The 19,297-nt window shown below is 37.4% G+C and overlaps 1 protein-coding gene across 1 annotated transcript in view; it reads left to right on the top strand.

Moving 5' to 3' along the window:
• The first annotated feature begins 1,491 nt into the window (after positions 1-1,491).
• Klhl1 (kelch like family member 1) overlaps positions 1,492-19,297 on the top strand; it is a 382,842-nt gene continuing 365,036 nt past the window's right edge. Inside the window, exon 1 of the mRNA XM_004651015.2 lies at positions 1,492-2,737. Within this exon, the coding sequence (XP_004651072.1) occupies positions 2,223-2,737 (515 nt within the window). The 5' untranslated portion in view covers positions 1,492-2,222. The remainder of the gene's footprint in view (positions 2,738-19,297) is intronic.

The raw sequence follows: 19,297 nt of genomic DNA on the forward strand, positions 1-19,297 counted from the left end.
GAGCCTCTCTTTCTTTTTTTTTTTTAAACACTGAGTACTGAAAGAAAACTCCAGGCACAAGGGATGGCAGTCCAGCTGTTCTGGCAATAAATCAATATTTAAATTGCCCAGTAGAGATTTTTCTTATCTTGAAAGCAGGGCCTTTATGCAATTGATTTCTAGTTTTACCAAAATGTTCAACTTTATCTAAGAAGGGCTTCATATTATAGGTTTACTGCTCAATATTGTGGGTCATAAACCAGTAATATAACTTCACTCTTGTGTGTAATTCTGGTGCTCTGTTGGGAGTTATTGAAGCTGAGAATTTCAAGAATGGACATCCACCATCTTCCTTGTTGATTAGTGAACAGATTTCCGTGCTCCCATTGCTTTCAGCAAAGGTTGCTGTCTTTTTTTTGTCAAAATAGCATCAAGGCTTGGCTGGAGATATGGCATAGCTGTAAAGGTGCTTGGCTTGAAAGCCAAAGGACCCAGGTTTGATTCCCCAGGACCCTTGTAAGCCAGATGTATGTGGTGGTGCATGCGTCTGGAGTTTGTGCCCCTTCTCGTACTCTCTCTCTCCCCACTCCTATCTATCTGCCTCTTCCTCTCTCTCAAATAAATAAATACATAAATAAAATATTTATTTAAAAATCATCAAGGAACAGCAACAACAAAACGGTATAAAAAAGGTACCAACGTTCTGAACACAGTTATAAAAAAAGTACACAGTTCCCCTTTCCAAACACCCATTTGGAGGACACTAAGTAGCTTGAGGTATGCTCATTTATTGTTGTAACTCTTCCCTGCATTTTGTACCCTGATTGATGTGCCAGGAGGTTGTGCCTTAGCATTCCGTTATCATCTGATTCCATTTTTGGTTTGTATCCTGAACAGCTTTGTTTCTCAAGTTACCCATCAAATACGTTGTTTTTGCCAAGCCCGTGGCTTGCATTCAGCTCATCTTCAGATGCCTCTGTGTGCTTCTGGTCCCCAGAGGTGACGCACTGTCTGGGTGCATTAATAGCAGAATCACGATGTAAGTGCCAGAACGGTGGCATCATTATACGTTGTTGCCAGCCTCGCTGCTTTTTCAGTGTCTCACTCCAGAGTAACTAAGGCTAAAGGTTAAAGGATGCAGCTTATTAGAGAATTCAAGCCATTAACCTGCAACCTGCACACCGAGGCAACCTATTAAGTTTACTCTGCTGTGATTCATGCTTGCTGTTTACTGATGCTGAAGCACATTGCCTGTTTCCTTTACTTTTATTGCTGCACAGTAATGTAGTGAGGAAGGAGGGTGAAAAAAGGTGACAGGACCTACGCATGGGGACAATAAGAGCGAGCAGACTCACTTGCATAAAGAAGATTGAAGCGTTCCCTCCCTCCCTCCATCTCTCGGTATAGGCCCCAGTGCACATCTGCGTCACTTACGGGGGAGGAGGAAGCGCAGAGGCAAAGAGAAAATCGTACAGTGAGGACCTTGACAGGCTCGCGGGTGGGCGGGCGGGCTTTCCCTCAGCCTTCCTATATTTTCCGGGGTGATTATTTTTCTCTTTTACAAACTGCTCTATAAAACCACCCTCTCTTCTCGCGCAGCACAAAGCGTTAGACCCTGCAAGCGACCAGGGCATCCTCCCAGAGGCCAGGGACAGGGGCTCAGGTGCAGGGAGAAGGCTGCGGGAGTACATTTCTTGGAGACTTAGGGCTGCTTTTCTTTGGCTGAGCTCACCAGGCACTGAACTCTGAGCAGCGAGGACTGAAGCTTTGACACCTTCGCGACTCAGGCTTTGCCAGGAGCGTGTCTCAGTGAAGTGGATCCAGCTACTGCCACCTCCCAAGTGGGCTTCAGAGCGCCCAGATCTCCCTTCCTTGAGCATCTCCAGCCTCGGGCTCTTCTTCCCTTTTGGCGGTCACCACCCGGTCCCAGTGCTCATATAGAGAGGATTTTCAGCACCCACGGGCGTCCCACGTCCACCTCTTCGCCCAGTCGGTGGTTTTCCCCACACAGTCAGGTTCTCCGCACCTGACCGCGGTTGAGCCGCACGGTTTTGTGGCGCGCTTTCGGTGCTGGTGTGTGCTTGGCAGGGCGCGCGGTCCACCGAGACGCTTTGGGCTCACGGCTGCCTGCGGAGAGCACATCCAGCCGCCTCCCTTGTCCCCTGTCGCCGCTGGCCTCCCGATCTGCTGACCAGGCTACCCCTGCTTGAGCTGCAGCCCCCTTGGTCCTCCGTACACAAAGCATGTCAGGCTCTGGGAGAAAAGATTTCGATGTGAAGCACATCCTGCGACTTCGCTGGAAACTCTTCAGCCATCCCTCGCCGTCCCAGGGCAGCCCAGCGGGGGGCAGCTGCCTGCAACCTGACGTTGGCAGCGGAGGCTTTGAGCACTGGGGACCCAGCCAGAGTCGCCTGCTCAAAAACCAGGAGAGGGGCAGTGTGAGCACTTTCTGGAAGAAACCATCCTCTTCCTCCTCTTCCTCCTCCTCCTCTTCGTCGTCGTCCACGTCTTCTTCGTCCTCTTCCTTCAATCCTCTGAATGGCACCTTGTTACCAATTGCCACGAGGCTGCAGCAAGGGGCTCCAGGACAGGGCGCCCAGCAGCCTGCTCGGACTCTCTTCTATGTGGAGTCCCTAGAGGAGGAGGTGGTGTCCGGCATGGACTTTCCTGGGCCACACGACAAAGGGCTGGTCCTACAGGAGCTCCACGTGGAGCCAGCCAGCTCCATCCAGGCAACAGGTGAAGGATGTGGACACAGGTACAGTAAGTCCCCAAAGGGCGTGCTGGGAATAGCTTCTAATTTCCACTGACCGTTCTCCTTGTCTTCTTAAGAGTTACTAAGTTGAAAATGTTTCAAGCTGAAAATTTAAGCTCGATTCTATCCCAGGTTTTATTACCACGAGTTATAATCGTATAGAAACCTGAATTCTTAATCTGTAGCCGTTCGCACACATTTCTTTCGCAAGTGTTCTGAGTGGTATCTACCAATGAATAAGTTTACATTTTAGTAAATAATTCACGCTGAATGATTCTCCTTAGGCTTACATTAGTGTCCTTCCTTCACTTACTGTCCTTAAACTAGAAGATAGTGTATTATCTGATGGGAGGTGAAGTCGGCTTTAACACATCGCAATGCATCTCATGTTCTAGCCTCTGATTGACTGAGTATAATTATCTCGGGTCCCTGTGAATTAAATCTATACTTGAGGACTAGTGTAGGACAGAAAGACGGTGGGAAACAGCATCACAATAGTTCTACCTTTTCTCACAAATGTGTTGCTGCACTTTGTCACAACTTCCCTTTTCCCTTTATTCTCTCTGTTCATTTTGTCTTTCGACGATGCCGAGCCCCATTTGCCTTCAGCTCTAGCTCCCTTGTGACTCAGTATTATGATGGCGCATGCTTACAACTCAGGTCATACTTTGCAGTTTATTTTGTGTGGTGATCTGCTTATTCAAAGTCAGAAAATCACTGTAACACATGGCACTCCAAGGCTTTACAGTTTTTAGGGAAGTGAGTCATCCTTCTGCACTACATCATTACTAGTTTGGGCATATGATGAGTATATGAAAGGCTTTACATTTAGATTCATATGATATCAGAATATATTGCTGAAGAAGTCATACAGGAAAATGATATGCTAATGTCAACTTTAATTACTTCTGAAGAATAAATTGGAAACAGTAATAGCTTGTAAACTTTGATTTAAGGGAATAAGCTTGGTGTAAAGTTTATTAAGTTGCAAAGAAAGGCATATATAAAATAAAATAACTTATGTAAGTGGCCATTATTTTAGCAAATTGAATTTTAGGGACATAACAATTATAAATATGTTTGTTTTCAAAATTTTATGGATCGTTTTGACTTGAATTTGTAAAGCTTTGCACATAGTCTAAAGATATTTTAAAATGTCTAACATAATGCAAGATTATTATTCTATTGGAGACATTTAACTTACACTTTTCAAGTATGTGAAAAGTTTTCCACATATAGGATGTATCAACACAAGTTTTGGGGTTATTCAATCACATAAAGTAGCTTTAAAAGATGATAAATAGATGCCATGGATAGCATAAAAATTATTAGACAATCTATCCACTAGATATTTATAACACAGGACCATTAAATTTCCTCAGGAAAAGAGTCTATGTAATACATATGTTAAAATTCTTAAAATATTCAAATTTATTGCAAATATCTGACTTTTCAGAACACCAACATTTCATACTTTTACAGGTATTTTGACCTATACTTTATATTTAAACTGATTAAAGCATTTTGGGTCCCAGCAGTTTATCAAGATTTAATGTAATTTGAAAACATTGTAAATCTTAATAGAATTCTAACATAATAGACTATAATAAAGCCTAAAATATAAAACCAGAAACCAATAGCAAAGTAGTCTTCATCCACCAAGCTAACTTGAACATCCTTCATTGATTTTAGTACATAAAAAAGTGAATGATAAGAACTCAAGTACCTACTCAAATCCTCTATATTGTTGGAATCAGGATGTAATGAAGTTTTTTTTCCTGATTAAAATAATGGAATCACATGTAGTTATGTTGTAAAAATTCTTATTAACTTAAATTATTAAGATAACTATGATGTCTTTCCTCGAAAATTCATTTGGCACTGATATCCATTGGAAGACTGTGTGCGCTCTGCTCTTAGACTTTTGTAGACCATTGATTGACTGGGTGGTCATGATTTATTGTGAATGGCACAGTTAACATAGAAATTAGTCAATAGCAATATAAGTTATTTTAATAAATGATAACACACATTAAGGTGGAGCTCATTTTTCAGATGATATAAGATTACCAAATAGAAATATTACTTGACTTCACAGTTTTATTGAAGCCAATCTGTATTGAGGATTCAATATTTTTTCTGTGACATCTAAGATAGCTTATTAACTTGATGATTAAAATGAATATATGAGCTATTTTAAGTTGCACATACTAAGTTAGGTTAGTTAGAAATATAACATAATGTTATTTTCTAACTAAGTTATGTTAGTTAGAAATATAACATAATGTTATTTTCTGTATGTGTGTGTGTGAGAGAGAGAGGCAGGGTCTTACTCTAGCCCTGGCTGACCTTATTTTAAAAATAATATTTAGCACTTTGTTTCATAAATTCTTCCTTGCTCAGCAAGTCTTCACCTCTAAATAAAGGGGGTAACTCCCTACCTTAATGTCTTCTTTACTCATATTTTGTTCTTGTCTTTACCCATTTGGTCTTGAACCACTGAGGAGCATTGGTTTAAACAAGTATGAATACAACAGTGGATTAAAACTGTTGTTGGCACAGCAGATGGAGGGCACTTACAGGAAATCTGCCCATGACCCTAGAATTCTGAAAGGTCAAACTGCCATGAAGTGGAAACATGTAGGTAGCAGGAGCAGAGATAAACTTACTTTGAATATTTTATAATCTTTTCCCATCTTCCTAAACTGAACACTAGCTGCAATATTCTATCCTAAGAAAATCTCAGGGATGTATGCTATTGATCAGAGTATCAGTAAGGATACTTTAATATTGGGAAACTGTTACTCTAGATCATTTTTTGTTAATTTTCCTACTTCCTTGTACATATGCTCCCATGGGACTGGGGTTACAGGTGTGCATACCCGCACAACCCACTCACTCAATGAACTCAATGAAAAGGATAAAATGAAATATTGGTTTATTTTGTACATTCCTTGTTCTTCTAGTGTTTTACTGAAGAAATTCCACTGGTATCTGAATGTAGTTTGTGTCACAAAACACTCACTGTTTACATTGACCCATGGACCCCTGTACATGAACTCTCAACACATCCACCTGCAGCCTGGTCCTTACCTATCATTCTTCCCTGGCCTCTGAGTTTCAATGCTCTGTATAATTGACCACTGCATCAGGTCTCATGAACTTGTTTCTCCATGAGGAATGGATATCCTTGATTCAACCTACCCTTTGTCACATGCATTCCTATTCATCATTTATATGTATTGAATAAAACCTCTCTTTCTTTAGCACCCACGAAATTCATAGTTTCTATTTTCTATTGCAGAGTAAGTGTGTTTCACTCTCTTTAATATTGTATAACATAAGCATATATGAATATCTGTGTTAATTTCATTGTTTTTTTTGTACCTCAAATTTACAAATGGAACAAGTGTGCTGATTTTGCACATCATGAGGTGCCATAAATACATACTACAATAGAACATGCATTTAATAAGTACTGCTAAATTAATAAATATCTGTCATGGACACATTGTATGACATTAAAACTTGATTTTTAACAGTTAAAGTGTGCTAAATTTCCACTGTATATGTTAAAACTAGTAACAGCCTATAATGTTGTAACAATTATTTCTCTTGTTGGTATTGGAAAACACTCAAAAGTTCCCTTATTTATAACTACTTCAGTGTTTTCACTTTTAAGTAACTAATTATTAGCATGCAAGCAGCATGCAGAATGGAAATATGACTTCAGGGAATACAAGAAAGATTTATAAAACTCTGGTTCTGGAGATCATGAGTATTGATAGGGAAGTGTCACTGACAGACTGACAGAGAACATATGCCACTAAAATCTGAGAGGACATTGGGATACAAAGTATGAATTGAAAAAAAAAATATTAGTATCGCTTCAGTCATGGGAAAACCAACTTTGAGAATGACAGTCCACTATAACTTTGGAAAAGTGATTTTCAAACTATTCCACATAAAACATTATAATGTGGCATTTTTTATCAAATTAATGAATTTTATATCCTAAGTACATGTATATAGTGTATAGTTACCTAAAACACAACTATCAAAGGTGATAACATCTTTGGTAAAGGCTTCTTTTACTTATTTTAGAATGAATTTGTCAATATCAAATGCTGCACTACTGAGGTATCCACAATCCCTAGAAACAATCACCCCTGAACAAGATTGCTTTAGGCATACTATTAGCCTATAGGGGTAAGTGTATGAAGAAAATCCCAAACTGGATCCCTTGTTACTCCAGTTCTACCTGTGAAAACAAGTGTGAGTACAATAACAAGACAAAATACAAACCTTTCATTTCCTTTCATAGCCAGGATAAGTACCATGTGAGTGAAGTTTCATATTCTATTCTTCATTTATTAATAAATAATAGTTTAGAACCCACATAATTAGCTTGTCTAAGATACTACCTTATATCAGTTAGAAAAGAAATCCTCCTTCTATAACCCAAATCAACATTACATAGACTATCATATTGATCAAATATTGGTATTTGTTATTTTCCAGACCCAAAACACTGTGTATGTGTATACAGATATATGCCTCTAGCTTGAATATCTTCAAACGTTAGAGTAATTAAAGATAACTTGAAGAATTCGTGACTCATGAATAGGACAAAGCAGCAAATGGGTTTGATATCAATTAATTTTGCTAACACTTTTTGATAGGATGGGATTTTTTGCCTAGCATTCATGAACACCTGCTTTGATTCTGAGCCCCACATAAACCTGGTATGATGACATATGCTAACAATTCCAACATTCAAGTGGTAGAGGCAGCAGGACTAAAAAAGTTCAGTTACACAGGGAGGTTGAGTCCAGACGAAGATACATAAGACCTTGGTTCCAAAATAAATGTAATGATTACTTAATTGACTGGGTTACCATAAATGTTAAAGAAAGATTAACAAAGGTATCACTGACTATATGATAGCATTATGGCCCTACAAAGCATCAATTTTACATGGCATGCCTATGATACTCTACTAGAAGTAGCTTGTGGGAGGAAAGAGTTTATTTCAGATTTGAAAATTCCTGGGGATCATTCATCATGACAGAAGAAGCTAGCTCACTTCACTATACATCCATGTCAGAGAGAGTAAAACATGCAACCAGAGCTCAAGCTGGCTTAGAACAAACCATAATGCTGGATTCATGATCTGTCTCTAGTGACACACCTCCTCCATCAAGGTTCTGCCCACTTAGGACTAAGTAAGAAGCTTAATCAAAATTTCTGTGACTATGGGGGCCATACATATTCAAACTACTAGAGCTTATGATGCCAATAGTTCTGACTTTAAATCATATATCATATATAGATTTTGTTTCCTTGAAATGTTTTGAAACTATTCAGTAACAATAAAGAATGGAATCATTTTCCAAATTCAGCCTTTCCCATTCTTCAGGTGGTGTTAGTTTAATTCTGATAAATAGTAACTATGGGGCATCATAGTCTCATACATTGTACTACTTATAACTGTGTACCATGGTGGGCCACCCTGCTGCATTAAAAGTGAAAATAATAGATCTTTGCTTCTGCAAATTAGCATTAACTATTGACTGAAATATTATAGAGCAACATATATTATATTATCAGAACATTGGAATTTTTTAAATTTTTTGTTTATTTTTATTTATTGATTTGAAAGTGATGGACAGAGAGAGAGAAAGAGGCAGATAGAGAGAGAGAGAGAGAATGGGCACACCAAGGCCTCTGGCTACTGCATACTAACTCCAAATGCATGCACCCTCTTGTGCATCTGGCTAACGTGGGTCCTGGAGAATTGAGCCTCGAAATGGGGTCCTTAGGCTTCACAGGCAAGTGCTTAACCACTAAGCCATCTCTACAGCCCTGGGATTCTTTTAATACAAAAGAAAAATATCACTATTTTATAGAATTTTAAGAAGTGCCTCACAGGAATTCTCTTGTGCTTGTTTGCTTTATTTAAGACAGAACTACTAAGTAGTCAGGGTTAGCCTCAAACTTGTGGTCATCCCATTCTAGCTTCCTGTGTGCTGGATTTATAGTAATGTGACACCCTATCCAACATGTCCAAGAGATCTCTCAAGTTATAATTTTCACATATCAGAGTTTTAATGAAAACATTAAAACAGATTATAGGAGAGCATCAAAATTGTAATTTATAGTTTAAACGTTATTATTATGAAAACAATCTGACTTGGTAACTCTAAGTTTCAACTTTGAGCTCCACTAGCTTTTAAATTAAATTTGGAATAGCTGTCATATGGTACAATTGAAGTTGGGTTCTGAATGTTTTTTGTCACTATGCTTCTGGTATTCTGCTAATCATTTAAAAATAGAAATTATAGAAATTCCTAACTTTTGCTTTTGTGAACTACCAATGAGCTATAAAATTATTGCATTTTTCTCAAAGGAAATGGCATTTTATTATAATTATGTTGTGTACTTGTTTTGGTTATATCAGTAAATTGTTAGTAGAAATGTGAATATGCCCATGGTATCTATTTAGGAATTACAAAGTTTTAAGCAGAATTTAACATTTTTAAAGTCCTAGGAAAAACACTTTAATTTTCTTATTAAATTCAGTTTTAAAAAAAAAAAACAGAGATATATTCCTTTGTCTAACATAGCTTAAAAGAAACTGGCTTATTTCTTACCTGAAGAATCAATGTCAAATAAAGAAGAAAGAAGGGATGAAAGGGGATAGGAGGAAAAAAAGTATTACTGAGATTATTATTATTTTTTTTCCTTCAGCAAAGGAGAAGGGTCAGAATTGACAAGGACATGGAGGAATGGAGAAAGTAGGAAGGTAAAGAAAGAAAATGTTCAATCATAAGATATCAGACAGTCACTAGTATTGATGGTACACACTTGTAATCCTAGCACTTGAGGCAAGAGGATAGTAGATCGAGGGTAGCTACATGAAATAATCCAATCTCAAAAAAAATAAAAATAAAATAGAGAAACAGACACCGAAGAAGGTTGATCCTTTCTACCTATCTAAATATATATCTAGCTATCTGTCATCTGTGTGTCTACACAAACACACACACACACCACACACTCATGAGAGATGAAAAATTCATAGAACACAGTGCTGGAATAAAGCAAATGACTAATCTCCATGTCTACATATCTCTAGTGAACCTGCTAGTGTATCAGTTTAGATCAGTGTTCAATAGAGTAATGACAAGTACATGTATTTAAAGACACTACACAAGATTTGAAAAATACCTCAGAGCTGGAAGCCCTGGCACGCCCATTCTCTCTCTCTCCCTCTATCTGTCTTTCTGTCTGTGTCTGTCACTCTCAAATAAATAAATAAAAAAAAGAGAGAGAATTTGAAAATACTGTAGTACTTGTTCCAATTTATCAGCATATCTATTGAAATAATCATACCTTAGTAATGAAAAACAAGCACTTGCGGAAGAAAGAGCTTAATAGGCCACTCTGATGAGAGTTTTCAAGGCAGAAATGCAGAGAGAAGTATGGACTTTGTACATTTGGCTTATGAGGTTTTAGGAAGGAATAATGACTTTGTTGGGAACTGAACTGAGGCAGTTGATGTGCTACTCTGGTAAAGAGTCTGGCTGTATTCTTCCCATCTCCTAAAAACTTGAAAAAAGTTGATTTTAAAGTGAATGGACTGTTGTGTTCAGCAGAGTAAAATACAGAGCAGAAGGAGATGAAAGATGTTCATTTTGGCACAGAATGAAGTGAGGATCAAGATTAGGTCCCAGGCCCAAAAAAGGCAACTTTTTCAGCTGCAATTTATTTTCATTTTTATTTTTTGAGGCAAACCCAACAGACTGTTTTTTTTTTTTTTGTTGTTGTTGTTTGTTTGTTTTTTAATGCTAGTGAGTGAGAGACAGAGAGGGAGATTGAGAGAGAGAACATCAGCAATCTCCCCAGCAGGAATGGGTTTCTTAGGAGAGGAAGGGCACTAAAGGAAAAATGCTAAAAGAGTTTCCTGCTCCTCAGATTCTAGCTTCAAGCTCACTGGAATAAAAAAAAAAAAAAAAAATGGCAGTGTTAGTACATCATAATTGTTTTGGAACTATGAGAAATGCAGAAAATAGAGTGTCATGGAATGTGCAACACTTACAGGCAGACAAGTTTCTCTAGGCACAGTGAAGCTTGGTGAAATTCCTTGCAAGGGAGCCCTGTAAATCCATTATGTCAGATGAAAACAAATTGTAGGATTTTAGAAGATTCTGGGTTTTTGGAGATTCCAAGGTTATGCAAGAGCTGCTAAAGAAAGTAACTGACTCTTCAGTAGTTTTCCTTAGAAAGCCAGCAGGACACCTGGAGCAGTGCTGTTAATGAGCCCATGATGGCACCTCAAGTCCCAAGTACAGGACTGCAGTGAAGGATTTGGTATTTTCCCTGATGGTGTTCGACTGTCCATTGCTTCAGACTTTCCTTGCTTTGCTCCCAGCCCTTCGTTTTACAATGAAAAAGCTTCTTCTGTGCCTTTGTATGTTAGAAGCATACAACTTTTATTCTGATTTTATGGGATTTGCAGGAAGATATTTCCTTGACTATCAGATGATACTTAGGACTTTTAATTTCAAAACATTGTTGGGAGTAATAAAGACTATGGCTGTCTTTAAGTGAGAATGAAGACATTTTGCATTGTATAGTGGTCATGAATCTCTGGAGGATAAGGGGCAGAATGTGGAGCTTTAAGTATAAAATGTCCCTCAAAATCTCATGTATAAACTAGGTGTGATGGCACATGCCTTTAATCCCAGCACTTGGGAGGCATAGGTAAAGGGATCGCTGTGATCATAGTGAATTCAAGGTCAGCTTGAGCTACAGAATGAGTCCCTACCTTGAAAAAAAAAAAAAAAATCTCATGTGTTTGTGCTTAACCCTCAAACCAAATCTCCAGTTTGTGCAGTCTGTAGATGGTGGAGCATCCCTAGAAGAGCTATATTGCTGGGATGCACCTTGTGATATTGTAGTGCAGCCCTACTTGCTATACATAGCTTGCTCTTTCTTTCTCTGTCCCTGTTTCTCTCTCTCTCTCTCTTTCATCTTTGCTAATGTGAAGATGTGACAACCAGCTCACTGCTATTTCATTGCTTTCCTTGCAGTAATGAAACTTCTTCATCTGGCATTGCTGTACCAAAAATACATATTTTCCTATATAAACTACTTCTAGTAAGGTATTTTATCTCAGCAGTGAGAAAGTAATTATTACAGGCTTCATACTACATTCTGAAAGACTAAATTAGATCGTGAAACTTTTTATTAATGTGTTTGCAAGTGAGAAAAGAGTGGAGTAACACCTTTGTAGTACTACTTGAGAAAAGTACAATTATTTATTTGTAAGAAGTCTCAAAATATTTTTCACAATGGAGATGAAATCACTTTTTGGAAAAATAGAATGGTAGAAATAATTAATTAGCAATATACAAGTTCTACAAGCAAGCTAAGGGAAAACCTTGGAACACTATATCAACTACAATACTTACATAAAGAAAATATTAATATAAATATATATTTAGGGAAATATTTCCTAGCTTTATATCAATTAAATAATTTGTGTATATATGTGGGAATGTGCTACTATCTTGTTTAAATCAGAAATATGTTGAGATCATTGGTAGCTTAAAAAGTAAGAAGACTATATTATGAGGCTTTCACATACATTTAATATCAAATGTTTGAAACATTAGGCACAAAACAGAGAAGTGCAATAAAATGCAGTATTTTAAGATATTAATACTAAAAGGGATGTATAATTTGTATCTAAACAAAAAAGGAAATTAATGATCTTTAAGAAAGCAATCAATTATTATAAAAAGAATGAAACATGGGAAAAATAGAAAACATATTGTAGTGATAATTCCCACTTAGATGTATCAGTAATTCCAGTAAAAGTAAATGCTCTTCACATTCACAATCAAAAGTCACAGATTATTGGAATTTAGAAAAGCAAGATTCTTAAGCAGTTTATGAGAAATTTTCTTGAAATTTATCTACACAAATTGGTGTCAAAGTAAAAGAATGAACAATATTAAGCATGATAAAGATGGTTACAAAAAGGCAGAGAAGGTATGTTAGTCTCAAACACCAGACAAAAGACATATTGTAAATTTCTCCAGCTAAGCCATAATGTTGAAAATCCAAATTTGTTCTAGGTACAATTATGGGCAAAATATATACTTCCCTACTTTTACAAATAATGACAATAATAATAAGGGCTGGAGAGATGGCTAATGGTTAAGGTGCTTGCCTGCAAAACCAAAGGAGGAAGGATCAATTCCCCAGGACCCACATAATCCAGAAGCACAAGGGGCACATGCATCTGGAGTTCTTTTGCAGTGGCTGGAGGCCTGGGTATGCCCATTCTCTCTCTCTCTCTCCTTGCAAATAAATAAATAAATAACAATTTAGAGAATGTTCTTTTTTAAATTAATTCATTTATTTGCAAGGAGAGAGAGAAAAGAGAGGCAGAGAGATGGAGAAAATGGGCACACTAGGGCCTCCAGCCACTGCAAATGAACTCCAGATGCATGGGTCACTATGCATCTGGCTTCATGTGGGTACTGAGGAATCAAATTCAGGTCATTAGCCTATGAAGGCAAACACATTAGCCTCTGAGCCATCTCTCTAGCTATCCATCCCCACTTTTGCTCAATATTACAAACAAGTTTCTAGTAAATTTAATAGAGAAAACCCACCCATTTTGGAGAAAATATTTTTCACTTGAAGAAAAAAAATCATTGTCATAGAAATAAAGATACATAGCCATTTCAGACATAATTATGGAAAAATGATGAAAAGAGATTTCAGTGACTGTAGCAACATAGTAGGATCATTAACATGCAAAAATATTTATATTTTAACAATGAATACAGTTAAATTGTTTAAAAATGCAATTTATACAATGCCACTGAACTAGGAAATACATAGGTTTAAAAATGATAATAGATTCAAAATACTTACATATTAAAGATGATGTAAGAAATCTATGATTCAAATAGAGAAATAGTCCTTGTTCTTGAATGAAAGCAATCACTTTAGCTAAGGTTTTAAGTATCTTAGAAGTGATTCGTGTATAGAATAGACTCCAAAAGGAAAATCCATGTTTGTGTTTTATAGAAATAAACAAGTTTATTGCAAAAATTAATACTAAATTCAAAAGACCTATAATAAACCAAATGAATCTGCAGAAGAGGTACAAATGTCATGAGGCCCACTACTTATTTCCAAGCTTGTCATGAAGTTGCATTGGTCAAAACAGCATGTCAATGTCAAAATGTGTACATTACTGGAGAAAAGATAAGTAAGTGTGATGTTAATTATATAAATCATTATTCAGTATTTTACTTTCTCCTATTATGAGGGATAGCTTTGCTGGGTATAGAAGCTCAAGTTTGCAGACATGGTCTTTCAATATGTGAAACACTTTGTTCTAAGCCCTTCTTTATTACAGAGTTTCCATTAAGAAATTGGATATTTTTCTGATGGGAATAGCTTCATGAATGACAAACTGTCTCTTGCAGCTTTTCATATATTTTCTTTGTTTTCAGTGTTTTAGCTATAATGTGATAATGGGGGATTTATTCTTTGTATATTTCCATTCAGCATTCTGTATGCCTCTTGTACCTGGGTGGACCTCTCTTTTAGAAAGTTAGGAACATTGTCTTCTAAGTTTTACTGAAAATATTTTCTATGCCCTTGACATATAATTCCTCCCCTTTGGATATTATTATATTCATATATTTACCATACATTTTTCTCTTGTTCTCCTTATATGTTTTTGGAACTTCTCATTGATTTTGGCTTCTACCTGAGTTTCACCTATCTTGTCCTTATTCCTGATATTCTGTCCTCAACGTGATCTACTCTGGCAGTAAGGCTTTCTTGGAAGCAATTTAATTCACTTATTTTATTTTTTTTGTTTCCATTAGAGCTTTCTTCAGTATCGGTGGTAGCTTGAATCAGATATCTCCCATTATCTCACGTGCCTTCAATTCTTGTAAGCCTGATGGTGGCAATTTGGGAGGTGAATCCTTGCCAGAGGAAGTTTCATGGTATGATTTAGAAGTATTATATTTGGCACTCTGCCAGCATTCAGCTCATGATCCTGCTGCTCTTTTCCACCTTCTGAGGCAGAGGTGATGGGCAGCCTCTGCTAATGCCATGCTTTCCCCTGACACTGTGGACTTCTCTTGGGTCTATAAGTAAAAAAAAAAAAAATTAAGAAAAAAAAAAATACTGTCCTCCCATCAGCTACTTTTTGTTGGTCTTTTGTCCCAGCAACATAAAGGTAACTGCAACAACATATTTGTACTTTTTTTTATTTTCCTATTTTAAACATATTTAAAGTATTGTCTTACTTATTTTGAGAGAGAGAGAGAGAAAGGTAGAAAGAGAGACGGAATGGGTGCACCAGGGCCTCCAGACCACTGTCAATGTACTCCATCTGCATAGGCCACCTGTGCAACCAGATATATTGGTATGGGGAAATTGAACCTGGGACCTTAGGTTTTGCTACACTATCTTTCCAGTCCATGTTTCAATTTATTTCTTGGTTTGACTTTCTCACTGCATCTGGTTAATTGTTTTTGCTCTCTTGGAATGCATTCAGGCATTTGTTCATGTCCTCCTAGAATTCGGTGAATTGATTCAGCAGTCTGTTGTGTTCTTTTCACTGATTCTTTTGTATTTCATTCATATATTTGTCTATGTCTGCTTTAAGTTTATTGTATATGTTTATTTCACTGTAGGGAATTCTTTGTATGGAGTTTTCTTTAAGTAGCTCTCCTAGAGGCTTCTACTATGGGACTAGGTAAATATATATTAAGTAGAAACTGTACAGAAACATCATGTGTTGGTCTCACTATTTTCCTCCCTGCCCCCATTCTACTCAGGCCCTTCATTAGTGGAATTGCTGTTAATCACCATGGAGCTGTGGGTAATGAGATTTGGGAACAATGGTCAGTCATAGTGGGGGGTAACTCTGGATATTCCCTCACACCCTGTGATTCTTACATCCTTTCCACCCTCTCTTCTGCAAAATCCCTTGAGCATTGCTGGGTGTGCTTTAAGTCTGCTTTAGTTTTGTGCTCTCAGCAGCTTCAGAGTTTCTACTTTGATGTGCTTTGGGTATGCTCAGTGTCTGCCTCCATCACCCTAGTGTAGGTTGTCAGGCTCACCATGGGAGCAGCACTCGTTCTCTGTGGTTTCACTTGGACCCCTCCTGCTGTGTTAGGGGTAATTCATTTGCTGATATGGGGTCAGCGATTTATGTCTTGTTGATAGATTTTGGTTGTTCTCAGTTTTTGATGCTATATGGAAAAAAATCAGGTACTGTAATATAGAGTGAGATCAGGATAGGGTAAAGGGGATAAGCAGAGATATTTGCTCAACCATATTTATAACTGCTCAATTCACAATAACTAAAAACTGAAATCAACCCAGATGCCCATCATTTGATGAATGGATAATGAAGATGAATGTATTTACACAATGGAATTCTACTCAGCTGTAAGGATAAATGATATAATGAATTCTGTAGGAAAATGGACAGACTTGGATCCAATCATATTAAAAGACAAGGTTTTTGTGTTGGGAATATCTTACCTTGGTTTCTTGTGTTTATTTATTTGCATTAGATTTTGACCAGGTGAGATAATCTCTTTGTCTTGCTGAACATATAGCAGCATCTTCACTGGGGCCTTGTGTTGGGTATTCTTGTCTGTCTTGCTCTGGGAGGATGTGGATGGGTAGTCTACCCAAGTGTATGGACAAGTAATGATGGTGAGGCTTTGGCATTGCTTGCTGGGAATCCTAGGGCCTAATTTGCCTTTCTAAGCACTAGTGTGAACAGGCAATCTATATGTGAGTTTGAGTTGGGCTCATAGAGAAGCAGGAACAGAACCAAGTGGTATGTGGTGAGGAGAGTGCTGGCAGACTTTCCACATACATGACTAGTTTGGGCCCAGGGGCAGAGCTCAATGGTCCTAGCACTGGCTGGACAGGTGCAAGCAGGCTATCTGCATGTGGGTCTGGGCAGGGCATTGGGACAAGCCTATGTCACTACTTGTAAGGGGACTGAGGGCCCAGTTTGCGTGACATTATAACTAATGATTCAATAACCTGATCTTAGTTCTGTGCTCTCTTGTATTACTTATGTACTTCATACAAAGTGTTTACCCAAGATAGATTTTTTTTTATTTCACATTTATCAAAGAACTCCAGAAACATTTTGCTTTTGAAGATGTCTCAAAATGAAAATGTGTGTCACATATTAATATTGCAAATTTGAATTGCATGTTTTTTTTTCCCTATGAGTCTTACCTACTGTTTCTAGTATACTGATATATACAGTTTCATGCTAGAATGGAATCGTATCTGACCAATCATTAATAGGCCCAAATTCTGGGATAAAATCTGCCTGTGTAGAAAAATGTCACCATCAAATCATTTAGCACATTTTTAATGTATTTTCCTGTTTGACTATGACAGGATCATTACCTGGTGCCAGCTGTATTTGAATGCGAGTCTGGCAGTGTGGATTGAGCTGTGTGTTGGCTAGTAAAGTTTGAAATAAGTTCTTTTAAATTGGTGTGGCTCCAATATACCCAAATGGTAGGAAAAAAAAATAAAAACTATCCTATTCTTTCACATAAGAAAGACACATTTTTGGACTGGAGAGATGGTGTAGTGGTTAAGCACTTGCCTGGGAAGCCTAAGGACCCCAGTTTGAGGCTCGATTCCCCAGGACCCACATTAGCCAGATGCACAAGACGGTGCATGTGTCTGGAGTATGTTTGCAGTGGCTAGAAGCCTTGGTGCGCCCATTCTCTCTCTCGCTCTCTATCTACCTCATTCTCTCTTTGTCACTCTCAAATAAATAAATAAAAATCTTAAAAAAAAGAAAGACACATTTTCATCAATTACTGATCTACCAACAGCATGTCAGCATCCAAGGATATAAGGAGGTACACAAAACATGCAGGGTAAGCAAAATTACTATTAAAAATTTGCAGCCTTATCCAGGTGTGGTGGCACATGCTTTTATTTCCAGCACTTGGGAATCAGAGGTAGGAGGCCATCCTGAGACCACACAGTGAATTCCATGTCAGCCTGAGCTGGAGAGAGACACTACCTCCAAAAACAAAACAAAACAAAAAAATTAAAAAGCTAGGTGTGGTGGCACATTATTTTAATCCCAAAATTTGGGAGGAAGGGGTAGGAGGATTGCAGGGAGTTCAAGTCCACCCTAAGACTATATAGTGTATTCAAGGTCAGTCTGGAATAGAGAAAGACCCTACCTCAAAATAAATAAATAAATAAAATAAACAAAAGAAAAGTAATTATAAAAACTTGCCTTGTGCTATGCTAAAGATATACATTGAAACAGGATTGTCAAAGGTGAGAAGGTAAAGTCCTCATAAGGAATTTATTGTAAAAAAATAAGCTTTAAATGCATAAGTAAGGAAAAAACATGTACTCAGCATGACTATAGCTTGACAAAGTGTCATATAGTCTGGATGTGCCAAAAAACCTCAGTCAGACAGCTTCTGGTCATATTAAGGACTTTTGATTTTACTGTGGAATATAAATTACACTGATAAATCTTTGTAAAAACAATAAGTATTTCAATTATCATGAAGACTACAGGAAGATACAGAAGAAAATATTGTGAAAAATCAAATGAAATAGTTGTTTTGAGGAACTTTGACTCCAAATAAAAGGGGGATAGAAATAAAGACTGGAAAATTACATGCCACAATTATGATTTATAAATATTTTTTTAGAACTAATTAATGGCAGATTTCACTGTAAAAAAAAAATAGAATGATGAAATGAGTCCTACATTTTTAAATGGGCAAATGCATTGATTTGTTGTTTTATATTTGAGACAATGCAAAAATTTAGGAGATAGATATATACTTTATAGATAACAACATTTTGTTCTATAATTTAGATAATGCAGGGTATTTAGGAGAAAATAATTGCTATTATATAGAATCTGAGCCCTGTGTAGCAGACAGCTTCAGGTTCACTGAGATGAACTTTCAGACAAGGCACAGTTATGGAGGAAGGGATTTATTGAAGCTTACAGATCCAGGGAAAGTTCCATAATGGCAGAAGAAGCTTCTCTGCCTTCACAGGCCCAAGAAGAGAGAAGAAGAAGCACAAGCCAAAAAGCCAAAAGCCACACAGCACACTTCAGGAACTCCAGCTAGGCACATTTTGCATATCTTTAGATTGAAATCTGAAACCCACCACCTCACCTTAAGATCCACCCAGTAACATTACCTCCAGCCAGGTGGCTGCAGAATGCAAACTACAAACAAATAAACAACTGAATATATTGGGGGCCATCTCTTCTATTCATACCACCACAGTCTGTAGGCATGTGAGATTTATATTTTAATTTATATTTGATTATTTGTGATGCAGTTGTAGTGGGTTTAGAGAATTTAATAAATGAAAATTTAGGAGGCTGTGTTAGAGAATGCATTGATGTTAAAGATTCCACATGAAGACTGTACTTGAGAAGTGACAGCACACACTCTTTGGCCATATGGAGCTGGAAGG

The sequence above is a fragment of the Jaculus jaculus genome, chromosome 3 (genome assembly GCF_020740685.1).
Source record: "Jaculus jaculus isolate mJacJac1 chromosome 3, mJacJac1.mat.Y.cur, whole genome shotgun sequence".
In the NCBI taxonomy this organism is placed as follows: Eukaryota; Metazoa; Chordata; class Mammalia; order Rodentia; family Dipodidae; genus Jaculus; species Jaculus jaculus.